The following is an 18,421-nucleotide window of genomic DNA, read 5'->3' as shown; positions in this document are numbered from 1 at the left end:
GCAAGGTCAGGTGGTACCGGGTGCAAATTTATTTTGTCACTCCCCCCCACTGACGGCTCAGGGTAGGCTTGGGAGTCACGGGCAGGTGGCGCGCCGAATGTCGCCCCCTTAGTCATGACATCCAGGGTGGCCCCCCCACCCCCTTCCTACGCCTCTGATTTCAGGGGGTCAGGCTAGATGGCCCTTGGGGGTCCCGTCCATCTCTATCATTATATGATTCTACTATGAAAATAAGAGCCTGCATTGTGTATGGGGGGGTATCTTTCTCCATCTTTCTGTGCTTCCTCACAATCCCGTCTGCTTTCAGACGCCGCTGATGGAGAACAGGGCAGGCTTTCTTCTTCTAGAGAACACGCCACACAAGGCAAGCCAGCCCGGCCAAGGCTTAATATTAGTACATTTCCCCCCGTTCCCTCCTGCACCCAGTGCAAGAAAGCAACAATGTTGTTGTGTTTTGGGGTTTTTTTTTTCTTCTTCTTAAAGCCTCATGGAAAAATCCACCAGAGCCAGCCGTGTCTCCTGAGGACAACCTGTCAGCTGAGTTGCTGCAGCGCATTTGCCAGCTCTTGCAAAAGCCTAACTTCTTTTCAAGCCTGCAAACGGCAGCAGCAAGATGGCGAGGCTGGCTGGCTGCATTTGCTAAGAGTTTGCGGGCAAGCTTTTAAAAAAGGGCGCAGATTTAGATGCGGGCGAACAAGCACCTCCTGTTTATCCTCTCTGCCTTTCAGGAGCCGAGAGAGAGAGCGAGAGCCGGACTGCAGGAACTGCCACCACAAAAGTCTTACCCCACTTCCAACGTGCTTCTGCTCTCTTTCAGCAACCTGTTTTTGACTTTTCAGTCTGGCACCAGAAGTTGGCAGAGCAGAGCGATGGCTGGGACACCTGGCCCTGTTCGGGGGTTTGCCAAGAAAGAGCCAGCAGCCCCCTCTCAGCTGTTGCTCAGCGTCCTCTGCATCTGCAAAACCTACAGTCTGGGGTGTCTGAGAAACCATAGCTCTCAACCGTCCCTTATTTGGCGGGAAACTCCTTTATCCCAGCGCCGTGTCCCGCTGCTGTTCCTTATTGATGATGTCCCTTAAATTTCCCAGGTTTCATGCTCGCCCAGCTTGGGAGGGAAGCAGCGGCTCGGAGTCCTCCGCTGGGAGAGAGAGCGTGCGCACGAGCTGCCGCGTCTCCGTCTTTTCCTTTTCCCCCTCAGGGGTGCGTCGTGAGGAGACAGGTGGCGGCGGGCGGGCAGGCAGACCCTCTCTTCCGCCATGCTGCCAGGGGAAGCCGGAAGCGGCAGCAGTAGTAGCGGCTGAGGAGGCAGCCTGAGGGAGGAGGAAGAGGAGGGGATGGGGAGGGACGCAGAAGGGCGGCGCTTCAGCGGCGCCGCAACCGCCTCATGCCGGGCTCATGGACGGCGTGGGCGAGAGTCTCCCTCCCTCCCCCCCTCTCTCGGGCGGATAAGGGCCGATGGAACTCCTCGCGCCAGGACGACGGCAGCCCCGACGTGCTGCTTAGCATCCCCTCCAACCGGTGCAGCATCTTAATGTAGTGATTTCCCCCTCTGCATCCCTCTCATAACTCTATTTTTACAAATCATTTGTCCATCCATAGTTCAAATTTTTTCTACAAGTGTTCTGTCAATCCTACCAATGTATGTAGCTCTTTACAATAGCTTTTCAACTAAATTATAAACTTTCCCCAATCTTTATTAAAGAGGTCCTCTTCCTGGTTTCTAATTCTGCCTGTAAGCTTTGCCATCTCGACGTCGTTCATCAGTTTTGTCTGCCACTCTTCTTTGATGGGAGTTGTAGACCCTTAGGATTATCTAGTCCAACCTCCTGCAAAACACAGTCAGTGGCAGCCAAAGCAGCATGGCTCCATCAGTGGCGGATTTCTGTATAAGCTAAGCCAAAATCCCTTATTTTGGCTACTGATCCCTTATTTTCAAGGCTGCCAGTCCCTTATTTTCACATCTGTAAGTTGACAGCTATGCTGAGAAACCCCTTTTGTGAATCCACCTTCGTCGCTTCCGTCACTGACTCTGCCTTCACTTCTGCCCTCAATGCCCCAAATGCCGGAAGAGGCCTTTCTTGGACCAGGATATTCCAAGAGTTCCCAAGAAAAGGAGCAAGCTCTTCCTTCACCCCCGTCTTACCTGCCTGCACCTGTTAGAGTGCATCGCCCAGGCAGGCGCTTATTGCAAGAGGGGGACTTCTCAAGCATGCAAGGTTTTTTGTTTTCTTTTGTGTGATGGCCTGGGACTCAGGCTCAGACTCGGAACCAGAGGAGTCTCAGTCCGCACCGGATCCTTTGCCTCAGGCATCACCTGAACCAAGTCTAGGGCCTGATCCTGAAGAGTCCCAGTCTGCACAGGTTCCCCTGCAACAAACACCAGCTGGGCCGAGTCAGGGGCCTGAGCCTGCCCTAGCTCCAGATGTGGGGATGACCTCGTTGCCTTCAGCTGGGCCATCACTTACAGCTGCTCCACTACCAGTTGGGTCAGGGGAGAATGAGGCGGCCCCTGGGTCTAGTAACCCACCGACGTCTCCCAAGCTGCAGAGACTCAGGTCTGAGAGAAGGAGAGACCTGAGTACTTGCAGGACCCAGCACAGTTTTGTTTTGCAGACCTGATGTAAAAATGCCGGTTTCTACATACCAGCTCAATGTCATCTGGGCTTGCCCCTCTCAGGGGGAAATCCAACAAGTGAAAAATAAAAGGGTTTTTTTTGCTATATAGTGGTACCTCGGTTTAAGTACAGCCCTGTTTACAAACTATTTGGTTTACGAACTCCGTAAAACCGGACGTTTGCGAACTTTACCGGCGGCGGGAGGCCTTATTAAGGGAAAGCACCTTGGTTTAAGAACGGATTCGGTTTAAGAACAGACTTCCGGAATGGATTAAGTTTGTAAACCGAGGCACCATTGTAATGCCGAAAATAACGTCTTATTTCAGAGCAAAAGCCCCAAGTTATTGTAGGAACACTTTCTGGGAACGCTAGGGTCCCTATACAGCGTTGTCCAGAGAATTACTACCTCTTGCAATCTCAAAATAGTTTTGAAGTTTTTTAGTTGTATCTTCTTCTTTAAAACAAAAACAAAAAACAACATGACTTAGGGATCATCTACATTTCCATTTGTCCTAGGACTCGGTCGTAGAGGTTTTTTCTTTCATCCTGCCACTTTCCATGGGAAAACCCACTCATGATGGAAGACATGTCAATCAGGGATTGACATTTGTTCTGATTCAGCAGTAAAGAGCAGGTTTTCCTGGGGGGAGAGGCAGGATGGAAGAAAAACCTCTCAGACCCATGCCTAGCAAACGTGGGGCAAACAGAACAAATCCTGGATCCAACAGAAGTGAGCCCTGAGATAATGTTAGAGAGTAGACAGAATGAACAAAATAGCATTCTGAATGTAAAGGGCTTTTTAGACGACTGTTTCCATTCATTCTTTACAACGAACGATGTCAGCTTTCAATCTATTATTAATGGCTTGATTCGTTTTACTGTAAGGTTCTCTTGGATGCTGTCAGCTTGAAAACAAATTCAGGAACTATATTTTAAAACAACCTGTTGCCAGTGACCAGCTCACAGTATGAATCACCTCCAGTCTGATTAGGGCTTAAAATCAGTTTGACCACTCAGTTAATGCAAATCAAACTAGCAGGCAATTGGGAGTCAATAAAGGAAGTTCCAGCTTACAAATCATCTTCTCATCTCAGGGATGCAGAAACCCAGGTGACTAGTAGCCACATGCCAGTAAGGTAAACCCCAGTCATGACCGACTCTGGGGTTGCGGCGCTCATCTCGCTTTAGTGGCCGAGGAAGCCAGCGTTCAGTTTCCGGGTCATGTGGCCAGCAGGACTAATCCGCTTCTGGCGAACCGGAGCAGCACACGGAAACGCCGTTTACCTTCCCGCTGGAGCGGTACCTATTTATCTACTTGCACTTTGACGTGCTTTCAAACTGCTAGGTGGGCAGGAGCAGGGACTGAGCAACAGAAGCTCACCCCGTCGTCTGGGCGATGAGCCATTAAAGGGAACAAAGGAAGTAGATCTGTGCGAGATCTGTAGTTAGAAAAAAAGGCAAAGGGTTTATGATATAAAGCCAAAGGAAAAGCAGCAAGATGGAGAGAGAGAGAGAGAGAGAGAGAGAGAGAGAGAGAGAGAGAGATTGCACTTTGATGTGCTTTCAAACTGCTAGGTTGGCAGGAGCAGGGGCCGAGCAACAGGAGCTCACCCCGTCGCGGGGATTCGAACCTCCGACCTTCTGATCGGCAAGTCCTAGGCTCTGTGGTTTAACCCACAGCGCCACCCGCGTCCCTTTATGTTATGTTCTTAGGTTCACTTAAAAAACAACAACTTGAGACTAGCAACTGAAAATTGGTTAGATCCTGTGCACCCGCAATAAAGCACTATGGGGGGGGGCTGGTGACAACATTGCTCAAGATGGCAGCTTCTCCAACCATTCCATTTCACCCTGCAATTAAAACAGCAAACGCTTTTGATCCAACGCAGAACAGTTCTTCCAAACTGGGCATCCCTGAGGTGCGGGAAAGGAAGAAAAGGGGACAAAGCAGGTCCCCTTGGTTTGTGGATTTCTCCCTCTCTGCCTCCTGAAGGCCAGTCAGGCGGCCGGGACCTGCAATAAACAGTGATGGTGTCCCAAAGTAGGGATGATGAGGTGGACAGACTGGAGATGTGGGATGAAGCCATCACGACCCAAGTGTTTGTCTCATCAGTCCGCAGAGAATCATAATAGGATTTGTCTCCGGTTCTCCTTCCCCTGAGAAAAGATGTTTCCAGCCTGAATAAATCCATGGCAGAAATCAAGAGAACCAGTGTGGTGTAATGGTTAAGAGCGGTAGTCTCATAATCTGGTGAACCGGGTTCGCTTCCCTGCTCCTCCACATGCAGCTACTGGGTGACCTTGGCCAGTCACACTTCTCTGAAGTCTCTCAGCCTCACTCACCTCACAGAGTGTTTGTTATGGGGGAGGAAGGGAAAAGGAGAATGTTAGCCGCTTTGAGACTCCTTCAGGTAGTGATAAAGCGGGATATCAAATCCAAACTCTTCTTCTTCTCTTCTTCAAGACTCGAGATTTGAGTCTGAAGAATAAAGACCACTGCTAATGAAACTTTGGATTTGAGTCTGAAGAATAAAGAACATTGAGGAAGGAAGGAAGGAAGGAAGGAAGGAAGGAAGGAAGGAAGGAAGGAAGGAAGGTGGTTCATGTGAGGTGATGATCCAACAGAGACTCCATCTCCTCAGAGTATTGCAAAAGAACGATGTCAATCAACATTTGATGATCTCCTTCTACCAGTCAACAATAGAAATTGTCTTTTCATACTGCATCACGGTGTGGTACGCTGGTTTGACATCAACTAATAGGAAGTGCCTACAGAGGGTGGTGAATACAGCACAAGATATTATGGGCTGTCCTGTGAATTCCCCGGATGAAATAGTGGGAGAACATTGCCTCAGGAGAGTGAGGAAAATTCACACCCTGGGTGGCACATTCTTGATCTCCTGCCCTTGGGCAGAAGATATAGAAGCATGATTAGTCGCACCAACAGGGTAAAGAACAGCTTCTATCCATGGGCTGTTAGGCTGCTGAATGAAAAAATAACAACAGGGCAACTGACTTTCGGGTTTGGTAGGTGTGCGTCAGTAAACGAGGGGAATTAAGACTAAGAGAGCTGAGTGAGGGGTGCTAATGTAATCTCACTGTATACAAGTTGTAGAAGTGCATGTGGAGGAGCAGGGAAGCGAACCCGGTTCCCCAGATTACGAGACTACTGCTCTTAACCACTACACCACACTGGCTCTACACCACACACAAGCAAACTTGTTCCATTTCCCATGTGACAGCCCTCAAGATATTTGAAGACGGCTGTCATATTTCCTCACAGTCTCCTCTTTCCCAGGCTAAAAGGACCCAAGTTCCTCAACCGTTCCTCATAAGACTTGGTTTCCAGACCCCTGGTTATCTTGGTTGCCCTCCTCTGCCCACCTTCCAGCTTGTCAATATCCTTCTTAGATTGTGGCACCCAAAACCGGACACAGTATTCCAGGTGTGGTCTGACCAAGACAGAATACAGTGGCACTATTCCTTCCCTTGATCCGGACACTATACTTGTGTTGATGTTGAAATTAATGACCCGAAGAACCAGGTCTTTCTAGGCAGTTTAAAAGGTCAATCAGCTTTATTGTACTGATCAACCAGTGAAAGTTTGCAGTCCTCAGAATTGATGCTTTTGAATTCTGGTGCTGGAGGAGACTCTTGAGAGTCCCATGGACTGCAAGAAGATCAAACCTCTCCATTCTTAAGTAAATCAGCCCTGAGTGCGCACTGGAAGGACAGATCCTGAAGCTGAGGCTCCAAGACTTTGGCCACCTCATGAGAAGAGAAGACTCCCTGGAAAAGACCCTGATGTTGGGAAAGATGGAGGGCACAAGGAGAAGGGGACGACAGAGGACGAGATGGTTGGACGGTGTTCTTGAAGCTACCAGCATGAGTCTGACCAAACTGGGAGGCAGTGGAAGACAGGAGTGCCTGGCATGCTCTGGTCCACGGGGTCACAAAGAGTCGGACATGACTAAACGACTAAACAACAATTACCTGTGATTCCTGCACTGCTGTGTGTTTGGCCAAATGACCCTCGTGGTCTCTTCCAACACTACAGTTCTCTGAATCTATTATTCATCTAGCCCAGGATTATGGACTCTGACCATGCAGTCCCATGTACAGGTCTTTCCTGTTGCCTGTTACCAGAGATCCTTTATAGCTATGGATGCCAGGAATTGCACCCTGGAACTGAGCCATGGCCAGCTTTGAGAACCTGAAGGGCGCCAGGTTGGCAATGGGTCATTGGGGGGGGGGGAATGGGAGAAATCAGACCATTGGTCCATTTGTCTTAGCATTGCCTGCACTGACTGGCAGCTGCTCTCCAAGTTTCTAGACAGGGATTCTTATCTCAGACCCTTATTGCAGATGATCCCAGGGACTGAGCCAGGGACGCTTTATTTACCGTATTTTTTGCTCTATAAGACTCACTTTTTCCCTCCTAAAAAGTAAGGGGAAATGTGTGTGCATCTTATGGAGCGAATGCAGGCTGTGCAGCTATCCCAGAAGCCAGAACAGCAAGAGGGATTGCTGCTTTCACTGCGCAGAGATCCCTTTTGCTGTTCAGGTTTCTGAGATTCAGAATATTTTTTGTCTTGTTTTCCTCTTCCAAAAACTAGGTGTGTCTTGTGGTCTGGTGTGTCTTATAGAGCGAAAAATACGATATTTTCATTTTCTTCCATAAAATATATACGCTGCTTGGCTGTAAAACCAAAATAAAACCAAAAAACCTCAAGGCAGGTTTACAAAAACGATAAAATCTATCAATAGGAAGAACTAGCAGCAATAGTGTGAGATGTTCGAAAAGCCAAAATAACAACGGACTAAAAACAGACGAAAACTCGCACTGACTTTCTAAACATCTGGGAAGTCCAAAGCAAAGTGGTTTTCCAGATGCCCAAAAAGAGAACGGCGAAAGAACCCGATCTGAAATCAAGAGGCAAGGAGTTCCAACTGGAAACTGCAAGAATGGTTTCACACAAACAGCTGAGCAGCCCCCAGAGTATTGGGTGGGTGGATGCAGTGCCTGTGAATCTGTTACAAAGGCCTCACTCAGTCTCCTACAGTGGAAAGCTGCACACACAACAGATCCGATGGCTTGATATTTTTGGGTACTTAAAAAAAAGAACCCCCCCTCCAAAACAAACCCTAACCCTCCATCTAGGGGGAGGGGAGAGAGAGGCTTCCTTCCAAGCTGCCCTGGGGCATTTGTCAGATTCTGTCCGAAACCAGCTGCTTTGCTCCCCTTTCGGTGGCTTCCTATTTCGGGCAGGAGATGATGGGTTGGGAATCTGGGCTTGCAGCAATTCTCAGATTCCAAGCAGGGCCCTCGGAGACTCTCTTGTATACTAGCACGGGAGGACAGAGGGTTTTTGTATGTGTGTGTGTGTGTGTTTGTGGAATTCCTGTGCATGGAAACTTTTTCAGGACGCAAGCCTGCCGAAGCCCAAAGGTGGGGCTTGCACTCAGAAACTGTTTCCGTGCCGGGCCTCAGCCACGGGGTTTTTGCAGAAACACCGCCGGAGGGGATGTTCCGGAGCACGTGCAGAGTGCTTTTTGCCAATCGACAACCGCAGCTGATCCCCTGGCAGCAAAGGGTGATGGACTCCACAGTTCTACAATATATACCCAAAGGTCCCAGAGAGAGAGAGAGAGAGAGAGAGAGAGAGAGAGAGAGAGAGTGTGAGTGAGTGAGTACATGCGAAGATTCCTGCATTGAAACATACATAGGATTACACGGTGCTATTTTTCTGGGAGGACGCAGGGGTATGCATACCCCTAAACATTTTTTGAATATTGTACTTTTGTCCATTTACTGCATTTATTTCCCCCGGTTCGAACTATAAAATGGTGATTTTCCTGAGTCAAAATGAGAGTACCCCTAAACATTTGTTTAAGAAAAAAAAGCACTGGGATTATGCTACAGTGGTACCTCCGGTTAAGAACTTAATTCATTCCGGAGGCCCATTCTTAACCTGAAACTGTTCTTAACCTGAAGCACCACTTTAGCTAATGGGGCCTCCTGTAGCCGCCATGCCGCCAGAGCACGATTTCTGTTCTCATCCTGGAGCAAAGTTCTGAACCTGAAGCACTATTTCTGGGTTAGCGGAGTCTGTAACCTGAAGCGTATGTAACCTGAGGTATCACTGTACTAACCTTCCCTGCTTTTTTAGAAACCCTTCCACCCTCCTCGAACTTTTAATCCTGCTTCAGAAAATCCAAATAATTCCCCCCCATCAAACCAAAGACAGCAAAAATATAATCATATACATAACAGGCAGCTTGCTGGCCTTCAGTATCCTACAGGGTTGGTCATTTGCTGGGGCAGGGCCGTAGCTCAGTGGTTAGAGCATCGTCTTTTGCATGCAGATCTCAGGTTCAATTCCCCCCATGGCATCTCCTGGAGAGCTGCTGCCGGTCAGTGTGGTCAAGGCTGAATTCGGTATTCCCCAAATAGGACATGGTTACAGTGCTACCTCTGGTTACGTAGTTAATTCATTCCGGAGGTCCGTTCCTAACCTGAAACTGTTCTTAACCTGAAACAGACTTTAGCTAATGGGGCCTCCTGCTGCTGCTGTGCCACCAGAGCACGATTTCTGTTCTCACCCTGAAGCAAAGTTCTTAAACCGAGGTACTATTTTTGGGTTAGCAGAGTCTGTAACCTGTATAAGGAAGCTCCCTATTTTTGTTGTTTAGTTGTTTAGTCGTGTCCGACTCTTCGTGACCCCCTGGTCCAGAGCACGCCAGGCACTCTTGTCTTCCACTGCCTCCCGCAGTTTGGTCCAACTCATGCTGGTAGCTTCAAGAACACTGTCCCACCATCTCGTCCTCTGTCGTCCCCTTCTCCTTGTGCCCTCCATCTTTCCCAACATCAGGGTCTTTTCCAGGGAGTCTTCTCTTCTCAGGAGGCGGCCAAAGTCTTGGAGCCTCAGCTTCAGGATCTGTCCTTCCAGTGAGCACTCAGGGCTGATTTCCTTCAGAATGGAGAGGTTTGATCTTCTTGCAGTCCATGGGACTCTCAAGAGTCTCCTCCAGCACCAGAATGCAAAAGCATCAATTCTTTGGCGATCAGCCTAATCTATCCAACCTCTGCTTAAAAACCAGCAAGGAAGGTCCACCGCCTCTTGACAGAGACCTACTAACAAACAGTTCTTACTGTCAGAAAGTTATTCCTGATGTTTAGCCAGAATCTCCTTTCTTGTTCGAGTCCTACCCTCCAGACCCGGAGGAAACAAACTTGTTCCTTCTTCCATATGACAGTCCTTGAGATACTGTGGTACCTTGGGTTTCAGACGCTTCAGGTTACAGACTCTGCTAACCCAGAAATAGTACCTCGGGTTGAGAACTTTGCTTCAGGATGAGAACAGAAATCGTGCTGTGGCAGCGGCAGGCCCCATTAGCTAAAGTGGTACCTCAGGTTTAGAACAGACCTCCAGAACGAATTAAGTTCTTAACCCGAGGTACCACTGTATGTGAAGATGGCTGTCATATCTCCTCTCAGTTTCCTCTTTTCCAGGCTAAGCATGCCCAACTCCCTCAACCATTCCTCATCAGGCTTGGTTTCCAGACCCTGGATCATCTTCGTTGCCCTCCTCTGCCCACCTTCCAGCTTGTCAACATCCTTCTTAAACTGTGGTGCCCAGAATTGGACACAGTATTCCAGGTGTCGTCTGACCATGGCAGAATAGAGTGGCACTATTACTTCCCTTGTGGGATGCGGGTGGCGCTGTGGTCTAAACCACAGACCCTAGGGCTTGCCGATCAGAAGGTCGGCGGTTCAAATCCCCGCGACGGGGTGAGCTCCCGTTCCTCGGTCCCTGCTCCTGCCAACCTAGCAGTTCGAAAGCACGTCAAAGTGCAAGTAGATAAATAGGGACTGTGGCAGCGGGGAGGTAAATGGCGTTTCCGTGCACTGCTCTGGTTCGCCAGAAGCAGCTTAGTCATGCTGGCCACATGACCTGGAAAAAGTGTCTGCGGTCAAACGTCAGCTCCCTTGGCCTGTAAAGCGAGATGAGCGCTGCAACCCTAGAGTCGTCCGCAACTAGACTTAACTGTCAGAGGTCCTTTACCTTTACCTTTATTACTTCCGACACTAGACTTCTGTTGATGCCACAGCCTAGAATAACATTAGCTTTTTTTGTTGCTGTATCACACTGCTGACTCATATTAAACTTGTAGTCCACCAAGACACCTAGATCCTTTTCACATGAACTGCTAATAAGCCAAGTGTAAAAAGGTAAAGGTAAAGGTACCCCTGTCCGTACGGGCCAGTCTTGCCAGACTCTAGGGTTGTGCGCTCATCTCACTCTAGAGGCCGGGAGCCAGCGCTGTCCGCAGACACTTCCGGGTCACGTGGCCAGCGTGACAAGCTGCATCTGGCAAGCCAGCGCAGCACACGGAAATGCCGTTTACCTTCCCGCTGGTAAGCGGTCCCTATTTATCTACTTGCACTTTGACGTGCTTTCGAACTGCTAGGTAGGCAGGAGTTGGGACCGAACGACGGGAGCTCACCCCGCCGCGGGGATTCGAACCGCCGACCATGCGATCGGCAAGTCCTAGGGACTGAGGTTTTACCCACAGCGCCACCCGCGTCCCATAAGCCAAGTGTACCTTGTCTTATATTTGTGCATCTGATTCTTCCTGCCCAAGTGCAAAACCTTACATTTGTCTCTACTGAAATTCATTTTATTAGCTTGGATGGGCCCAGTTCTCCGACCCCTTAAGGTCATTTCGAATCCCGATTCTGTCTTCTGCAGCATGAGCTGCCCCTCTCCGTTTGGTGCCATTCTCACAACGATAGGAAATTAATGGCACAGAAATGAGCAGAGATTGCAAGCATGTGTTAGGCCTGGAACTGAGCCCCCCCCCCCAATAGCATGGTGTTGGAGTGGGGAGCGGGGGGGGGGGGAGAGAAGGAGGAGGAGGAGGCGGCGAGGAAGACGACGCGAGGGAGCCAAACGGGCACATGGAGAGTGCGTGTCCATAGCAGGCAGCCTTTTATGGCGTTTTGCAAAGTCTCCGCGGCCCAAGCAACATCTCACACAAGCCCCAGCCGTCGCAGGAACACGCACGGCCGGATCTCCCTGGTAAAGGGGGTAGGGCTATGCCATCTTGTCCACAAAAGGCAGTCTGTGCACGGCCAAGGGGGTGGGATGGTGTGCGTGCTTTGCTGTGGCGGCGGTGTTGAAAAGGAAGCTGCCAGAACAGTCTGCACAACCCTCCCCCTTTCTCTCCCTTTCTGCTGAAGCTTGCGAGAGACTGCGAGAGAACGGAACAGGGACAACAAATAATACGGCCACCGTGATGCCCAGAGTCCTCTTTGCAAAGGCGGCTCGCCGTTTTCCGGGAAGTTCCCTTTGCACTTCCAAAGACGAGAGCCCCTTATTTTAGAAAAAACACAAAACACAAACAAACATGTAGCCGGGAACTCCTGGTCGCTGGCACGTGCTATTGAAAGGGCTTTTTATACGTCTGTAAAATGCCGCGCACACATTCCGCGCACACATACACAGACGTGGTTCAGTGCCAGGGCTCAGTTCTGGAATCGTCCAAATAGGAGCAAGATGACTCCTAGACATGTGCAAACTGCCTCTCTCGCTATTCAGTAATTAGAACCTCCTTTGCATGTAAGTTCTACCTGCCTGGGTTCAGCAGAGCGTCTGGATCAAAACACTTAAATTCTAGCCATGCTTGAACAGCAATAACTTTTAGACTGAGCCCTGGAGATACATTATTTGCCATTATATCCCACATTTTTTTCTCCAAGGAGCTCAAACATACACAAATCTACCCCTCCTCAAGTCATCCCCACTGCAACCTTGCGAGGTAGGCCGGTCTGAGAGAAGACTGGCCCAGGTCCTAGTCTGATACCCAAACTGCTACACCGCACTGACTAACCGCTTTCAAATTTATTCGCGCATGGCAGAAGTGACCACAAGAAGGGGTGGGGGCAGTTCATGGCTTCTTCTTGGCGCACAAATGCGTTCCCCCACAACATCCAGCTGCAACAGTTTGCAGGGTGCAGATATCCACCAAGAACTGACCCGATTTCCAGAACTAAACCCTAAAAAGGCACGCCACCCTGAATAAGACTTGTATTAAAACCTGCTTCTATTTAAAGAAGAAGAGGAAGACAGCATCCTATCCCCAGCTTCTGTACACTTCAAAGGAAAGAAAGGTGAAAATCCCATTACAGTACGTTATTCACAGCTGTTCAAGGCCTGCAGCCGGCACTCAAACAACAAACAGATCTGAGCAAAGGGAGCTGGAATATCTGGGTTTCTCCCCAGAAGGTGAACTGGAGGCAGGATACAGTGTGGGCTTTTTGTGTGTTCGACTGCGAGCTCAGCGCCTTGCATTCCCTGCCCTCTCGAACGCTTCTGTTTCTATATTTATTTATTTATTTCTGCGGGCAGCTTCTCTGCCGCTCCTGCTGAAACGCAACTCTAAGCAGTTGGCCATGGGGTTAAAGCACCTTAAATGAAACACCAACGGTGGGGTGGGAAACAGGCAGGGAATTTGCCCGTTCTCTAAAATGCAACTAGCAAGCCAACCAAGCGCCAAGAAACATGAGATGCAAGCATCCGCTGCGTGAAAAACCTGGGAAGTTCAAAGTGAAGACCTGCACTGCGGGGGGTTGGACTAGATGATCATGGGAGGTCCCTTTCAACTCCCAACTCCAAATCTGTGATTCTGAGAGATTGTGCCTCCAGGACTAATCTTTGGCCACAGTGGGGCTGATGAGAATCAAGGGACACGATGAGAAGGTCCTGAGGCCTGCTCTGACCTTCCCAGTCAAGGAAAAAAGCAACCTTTGTTGGGCGTTAGTGTGGGGAGCCACAAAAATCAAAGGCAGAAATCCAGCCTTCCACACCTCATTCTGGTAATGCTGATGGTCAACAAAAGAGGTTTAAGGACTCTCTCAAGGCAAATCTTTAAAAAATGTAGTATAAACACGGACAACTGGGAAACACTGGCCTGCGAGCGCTCCAGTTGGAGAACAGCCTTGACCAAAGGTGTCCTGGGCTTTGAAGACACTCGAACTCAGGACACAAGGGAGAAACGTTCTAAGAGGAAGGCACGCTTGGCAAATCCACACTGTGATCAACTCCTGCCCGGGAACTAATGTCCCCACTGGAAGGGCGTGTGGGTCCAGAACTGGCCTCCACAGTTACTTACGGACTCATTCTTAAAACCGTGTTTATGGAAGACAATCTTACTCGGCTATGAGGGATCGCCAAAGAAGAAGTGTCATTACACAATAGATTAAATGGTTTTTCATTTTTAAATTTATTTTTTAAAAGGACCCCTGTACAGATGGCACGAAGGAGATTCCCATCACAGAATCTGTAGAGCTGGAAGGGACCCAAACGGTCATCTACTCCAACCCCTTGCAATGGAACCAAACCTCTTTCTGGGTGCAATTTGTTGATCTCTCTTTTATCAATGGGGGGCTCCCCACTCCTCAACCCCACCAGTACCACCAACGAGAGGAAGAAATGAGCCGCAAGCAACCAGCCAGGAAAAGCTTGTCAACCGCAAAAGATTTTTTTTTCCTTTTGGGGTCTTCAACATGCTATTTCATTTATTACTGCATTTCTTTTATATTACTCATTCAATTGACATTCCTCCCGAACGAGCCTGGGGCAGTATTCTTAAATTTATATCCTGCCTTTCGTCCAATGATTTTAAAGTGGCTTACACAGCTCTCATTTTATCCTCAAAACAACCTTGTGAGGTAGGCTAGGCTGAGAGGACTCAGCTACAACAACAGTGTTTTAAATGCATTATAAACATTCAACACCAGGTGGTGCTGTAGAGCACAAAACTTTTCTATGAGATTTTACATAGGGTTTTCCCCCCCTTTTGTTGTAACAATTTAATTTATGACTTATTTATAGCGGGGGGGGGGGGGTTTCCTGTGTGTAGATCCATCCAGAGAGAGAGACACTAGCCAATATTTCCCAACAAGCTTTTTGGGCCAAGTTGAGATGTGAACCCTTGACTCCCAAATCCTAGTCCCCCCTTTTTAACTTACGCTAGCAGGGGTAAGGGGCTAGCCTGTTTTCATAGAATAACAGAGTTGGAAGGGACCCAGGGGGTCATCTAGTCCAACCCCCTGCATTGCAGGAATTTGCGGCTGTCCCAATGGGGGATCGAAACTGCAACCTTGGGATTATCAGCACCACGCTCTAACCAGCTGAGCTATCCTGTTGGACCTGATTCACAAGGTTTCGAGGTCCTGGACGGCAGGACGACTACCAGCCTAGGGTGGGAAGTGAAGGGCCAGGCATGGGTTACTCGTATCAATAACAGGTCTATACAGAGGCCACTCCTTGCAGGAGGTTCTTAAAAGTCTGAGCTGTGGCTCTACTCACTGGCAAACCCAGCAGAGCAAAGATGAGATCATCACAAAGGAGGAGGGAAGCTGTAGGGACAAGAGGGAAACCGAGTCACAGGGGAACAATCCGTTTGGGGGAGGCGGGGAAAGGAAGCAGCACAGAGTGTGCAGGAGCTAGCCAGGTTTCTAAATCGGGCAGGACGGCGAGAGAACAAATCAAGTTTAGATGGACATGGGTGGGTGTGTCACTGCCGAGAATATAGGAGACACTGGTTTTGCAGCCCAATCTGCAAATTGCGTGATTCCAGGGCCTCGGTTCCCCCCCTTCCGCAAAACCGGAACATGGGGTTTAACAAACCCACTGTGGAGTGGAGGTCTATCGATGGCTATTGACCATAATAGCTAAGTGGAACATCCAGGAACAGAGGCAGTCTATCACTCTAGCTGGAGACAAGCGACAGGGGAAAAGGCTACCTTATAAGACCATTGCTAAAGATCGACAAGGCAACTATAGGAGAACATTCAGGAAGCACAATGTAAAATAGTCACTGGGAGAGAGAAAGGGGCCTCAGATTCCAGTATTAAAGGGCAGCTTGTGGGATCTGGGCACAGGTAAAGAAAGCTGAGCTAATATGTCCCCCCAAAAAGCCACAAGCCCATTTTTACTAGCTCTAAGGAGGCTATGGCACAACAACAGAAAAAAGAAGGAGACTATCTCCCTCTCTCTCTTTCCCTGTCTGGCTACCAGGCCAGTGGCTATTTGCAAGCCTAGATAGGAAGATTTCCAGCAAGGATCTGGCAGACTCACCCCACTGTAAAAACTCCATGATGTATTTCTCCTGGGCCAGGGGCGACGTGCTCAGCTCGTGGTGCACACAGAGCAGAAGGTCCACCAAGGTCTCCAGACCTACAGCGCTCCGGTCCAGGACCAGCTCCTCCAGTTTCTTCAGTCGCACCTCGGCAGCCATGGCAGGGGCGGGGGGCACCCCAGCGTCTGCCGTGCCTCCTGCCACATCCAGGGACGGCTGGCAGGAGCCGCCCTGGCTTGCGTCCTCTATGCCAGGCTGGCACCCCCCTGCCCCATGGGGGGCACAGTCTTCTCCTTCCTGGGCGATCAACCCGGCTTCTAGAAGCCCACAGGGTGGTCCAGAATGGCGGGCAGGATGGAGAGCGCAGCTTTCTGGCGGCTGCTGGAGATGCGCGTGACTCTTTCTCTCTGTCTCACATTCAGCCTTCTCCCCGCACAAACTTTCCCAGACTTTTCCCTCTCTCACGCTGTCCGAACTGCCAGTCTTTCTCGCCGGGCACACAGGGACTTGTGCGCTCTCGTCCCTGGCGCACGCCACTGTCCCCGTCCTTTCTGCTGCCTTGCGCACCGTTGTTCCTCCTTTTCTGTGGTCCGAAAACACACCCACGCTCCTCCCCTGCCCCCACTCTCTCACATGGACAAACACCCCTCGCCCCTCCCTCTCACTAGCAGCTCTCCCCTTGAATCACACAAGCACACCCAACCTTTCCCCCCCCCCCCTAGCGTCCAGGCCCCACAAACGTGCAAGACCTGGGTTTCCCCTCTTCCTTCACTTTTGCGCACTGCAAAAAGAAACCTTGCGCAAAATTTTGGCAGTGGCTGTCCTGAGCCAACTTGCAAAGTCCTGTCTCTCTCTCTCCCCCCCCCCCGCCTCCCCTGGCTCAGTTTACTCCAGAAAAGCCCCCCCTCCTGACCACACCCTGCCCTTCCAGCCCAGCCCAGCCTGGGATGCCTCTGTGCCAGGGACTCGCAGCAGCAGCCGCAGGCACAAACAACCCAATGCCCATTTAAAGGCCCCAGGAATGGAGTTCGAGGCCAAGAGGCTGGACTCCTCTTTAACCCCTTCTCAGCTCTCTCTCTCCTGCTCTCTCTCTCCCTTTCCCGGCCACAGAGCTCCACTACAGTCTCCCTAGAACCCAGGCTCCATTATAACCTGACAGCTGATGGTGGGTTACAGGGAAGATGGAGCCAGCGTCAGGCAAGCAGGATTACACAGCTTGGCCCTTGATCAGAACCTCTCTACTCCACCTGATTCCCCACCCTGGACCCTGAAAGGGCAAGGAAAGCTCTGCTTTTTGTGACAGACACCCCCTCCGTTCTTTTGACTGCGAAGGAAGCCCCCTCCCCACAAACTGGGAACAGAACTTTCTTCCAAACCAAGCAGGCTCAGGACTGGGCATTCCTGTTAAAACGACTTCCGGCGCCTGGCAAAGATTTTCCCTCCCACCCCTTTATTCTTCCAGGAAGAAAGTCTGGTTCTTTAGTTTTAACTGATTTTTACCTTTCCTGTGTGGTCTTTTCAGTACACCGCTTGGAGAGATTATTTTGGTTTACAGTGGTACTTCGGGTTACAGACGCTTCAGGTTACAGACTCTGCTAACCCAGAAATAGTACCTTGGGTTAAGAACTTTGCTTCAGAATAAGAACAGAAATTGTGCAGCGGCGGTGTGGTGGCAGTGGGAGGCCCCATTAGCTAAAGTGGTGCTTCAGGTTAAGAACAGTTTCAGGTTAAGAACGGACCTCCAGAACAAAAGTTCTTAACCTGAGGTACAACTGTATAAGCGGTTTGTAGACCGCTTGAACGAATTAGAAATCAAATTCATAAAAACAAAGCTGAAATTCGGGTGTCTCTCCGTCTTCAACCGGCTTCTGGAGCACTTGTTCTGATTTGTTTCACCTAAATTTGTAGGGAGATTATTCTTAAATTTAGATACTGCCCTTCTTCAAAAGGCCACAAGCGGTTTACAGCATTTAAATGTAACGAACATGTCAGATACAAAACATGTCTATATAATACAAAAATTAAAGCAGTTCTATAAATGCAATTACGAGAAGAAATACCTCAGATTCTCATAACATAAATTGTTACCTACTCATCTCAGGTTAGATGGGGTTATCTATTTACTTCTGATTTGTTGGCAGGTTATACAATGTTGTGTTATCCGGCACTTTCCTGAACATTTCTCTGTCCTTATAAAAAAAAAATCTATTTTGTTGTTGCAGGTGGGTGGGTGGGGTCTTGATTTTGTTGGCCCCCACCTGAAAACCGTGGCAGTCTGGAAGCCCCCATAGCTCCCAAATGCTACCAGTTCTGATAACACTGATAAACATCTAGGGCAGGGGTACCCAACATTCTCACCACTGAGCATGCTGGCTGGGAATGATGGGAAGTGGAGTCCTCCAGAAGACCCCACATCAGCTACCCATGGAGCCACTGAGCGGGTTTAGAGGTGCAAATAATAATAATAATAATAATAATAATAATAATAATAATAATAATAATATATTATTTATACCCCACCCATCTGGCTGGGCTTCCCCAGCCACTCTGGGCGGCTTTCAACAAAATATTAAAATACAGTAATGCATCAAACATTAAAAGCTTCCCTAACCGGGGCTGCCTTCAGATGTCTTCTAAAAGTCTGGTAGTTGTTGTTCTCT

The 18,421-nt window shown here is 49.4% G+C and overlaps 1 protein-coding gene and 1 long non-coding RNA gene across 10 annotated transcripts in view; one reads left to right on the top strand and one right to left on the bottom strand.

Annotated features, from left to right (window-relative positions):
* DMPK (DM1 protein kinase) overlaps positions 1-16,710 on the bottom strand; it is a 50,690-nt gene extending 33,980 nt beyond the window's left edge. For 3 of the 9 annotated variants that reach the window (XM_083753831.1, XM_083753828.1, XM_083753829.1), the window contains exon 1: positions 15,761-16,630. In XM_083753831.1, coding sequence (XP_083609957.1) covers positions 15,761-15,920 — 160 coding nt within the window. In that variant the 5' untranslated portion in view covers positions 15,921-16,630. Of the gene's footprint in view, positions 1-15,760 lie in introns of all 9 variants that reach the window. The other 6 variants (XM_083753825.1, XM_083753826.1, XM_083753823.1 and 3 more) reach the window with 4 other exon arrangements.
* LOC310851851 overlaps positions 10,848-18,421 on the top strand; it is a 29,633-nt gene continuing 22,059 nt past the window's right edge. Inside the window, exon 1 of the long non-coding RNA XR_014567882.1 lies at positions 10,848-11,216. This is a non-coding gene — a long non-coding RNA (uncharacterized lncRNA). The remainder of the gene's footprint in view (positions 11,217-18,421) is intronic.

This window comes from Podarcis gaigeae (genome assembly GCF_964106915.1).
Source record: "Podarcis gaigeae genome assembly, chromosome: 8".
Taxonomy (NCBI): domain Eukaryota; kingdom Metazoa; phylum Chordata; class Lepidosauria; order Squamata; family Lacertidae; genus Podarcis; species Podarcis gaigeae.
Note: the sequence above shows the minus strand (reverse complement) of the source record. Positions and strands in the feature narration are given on the sequence as shown.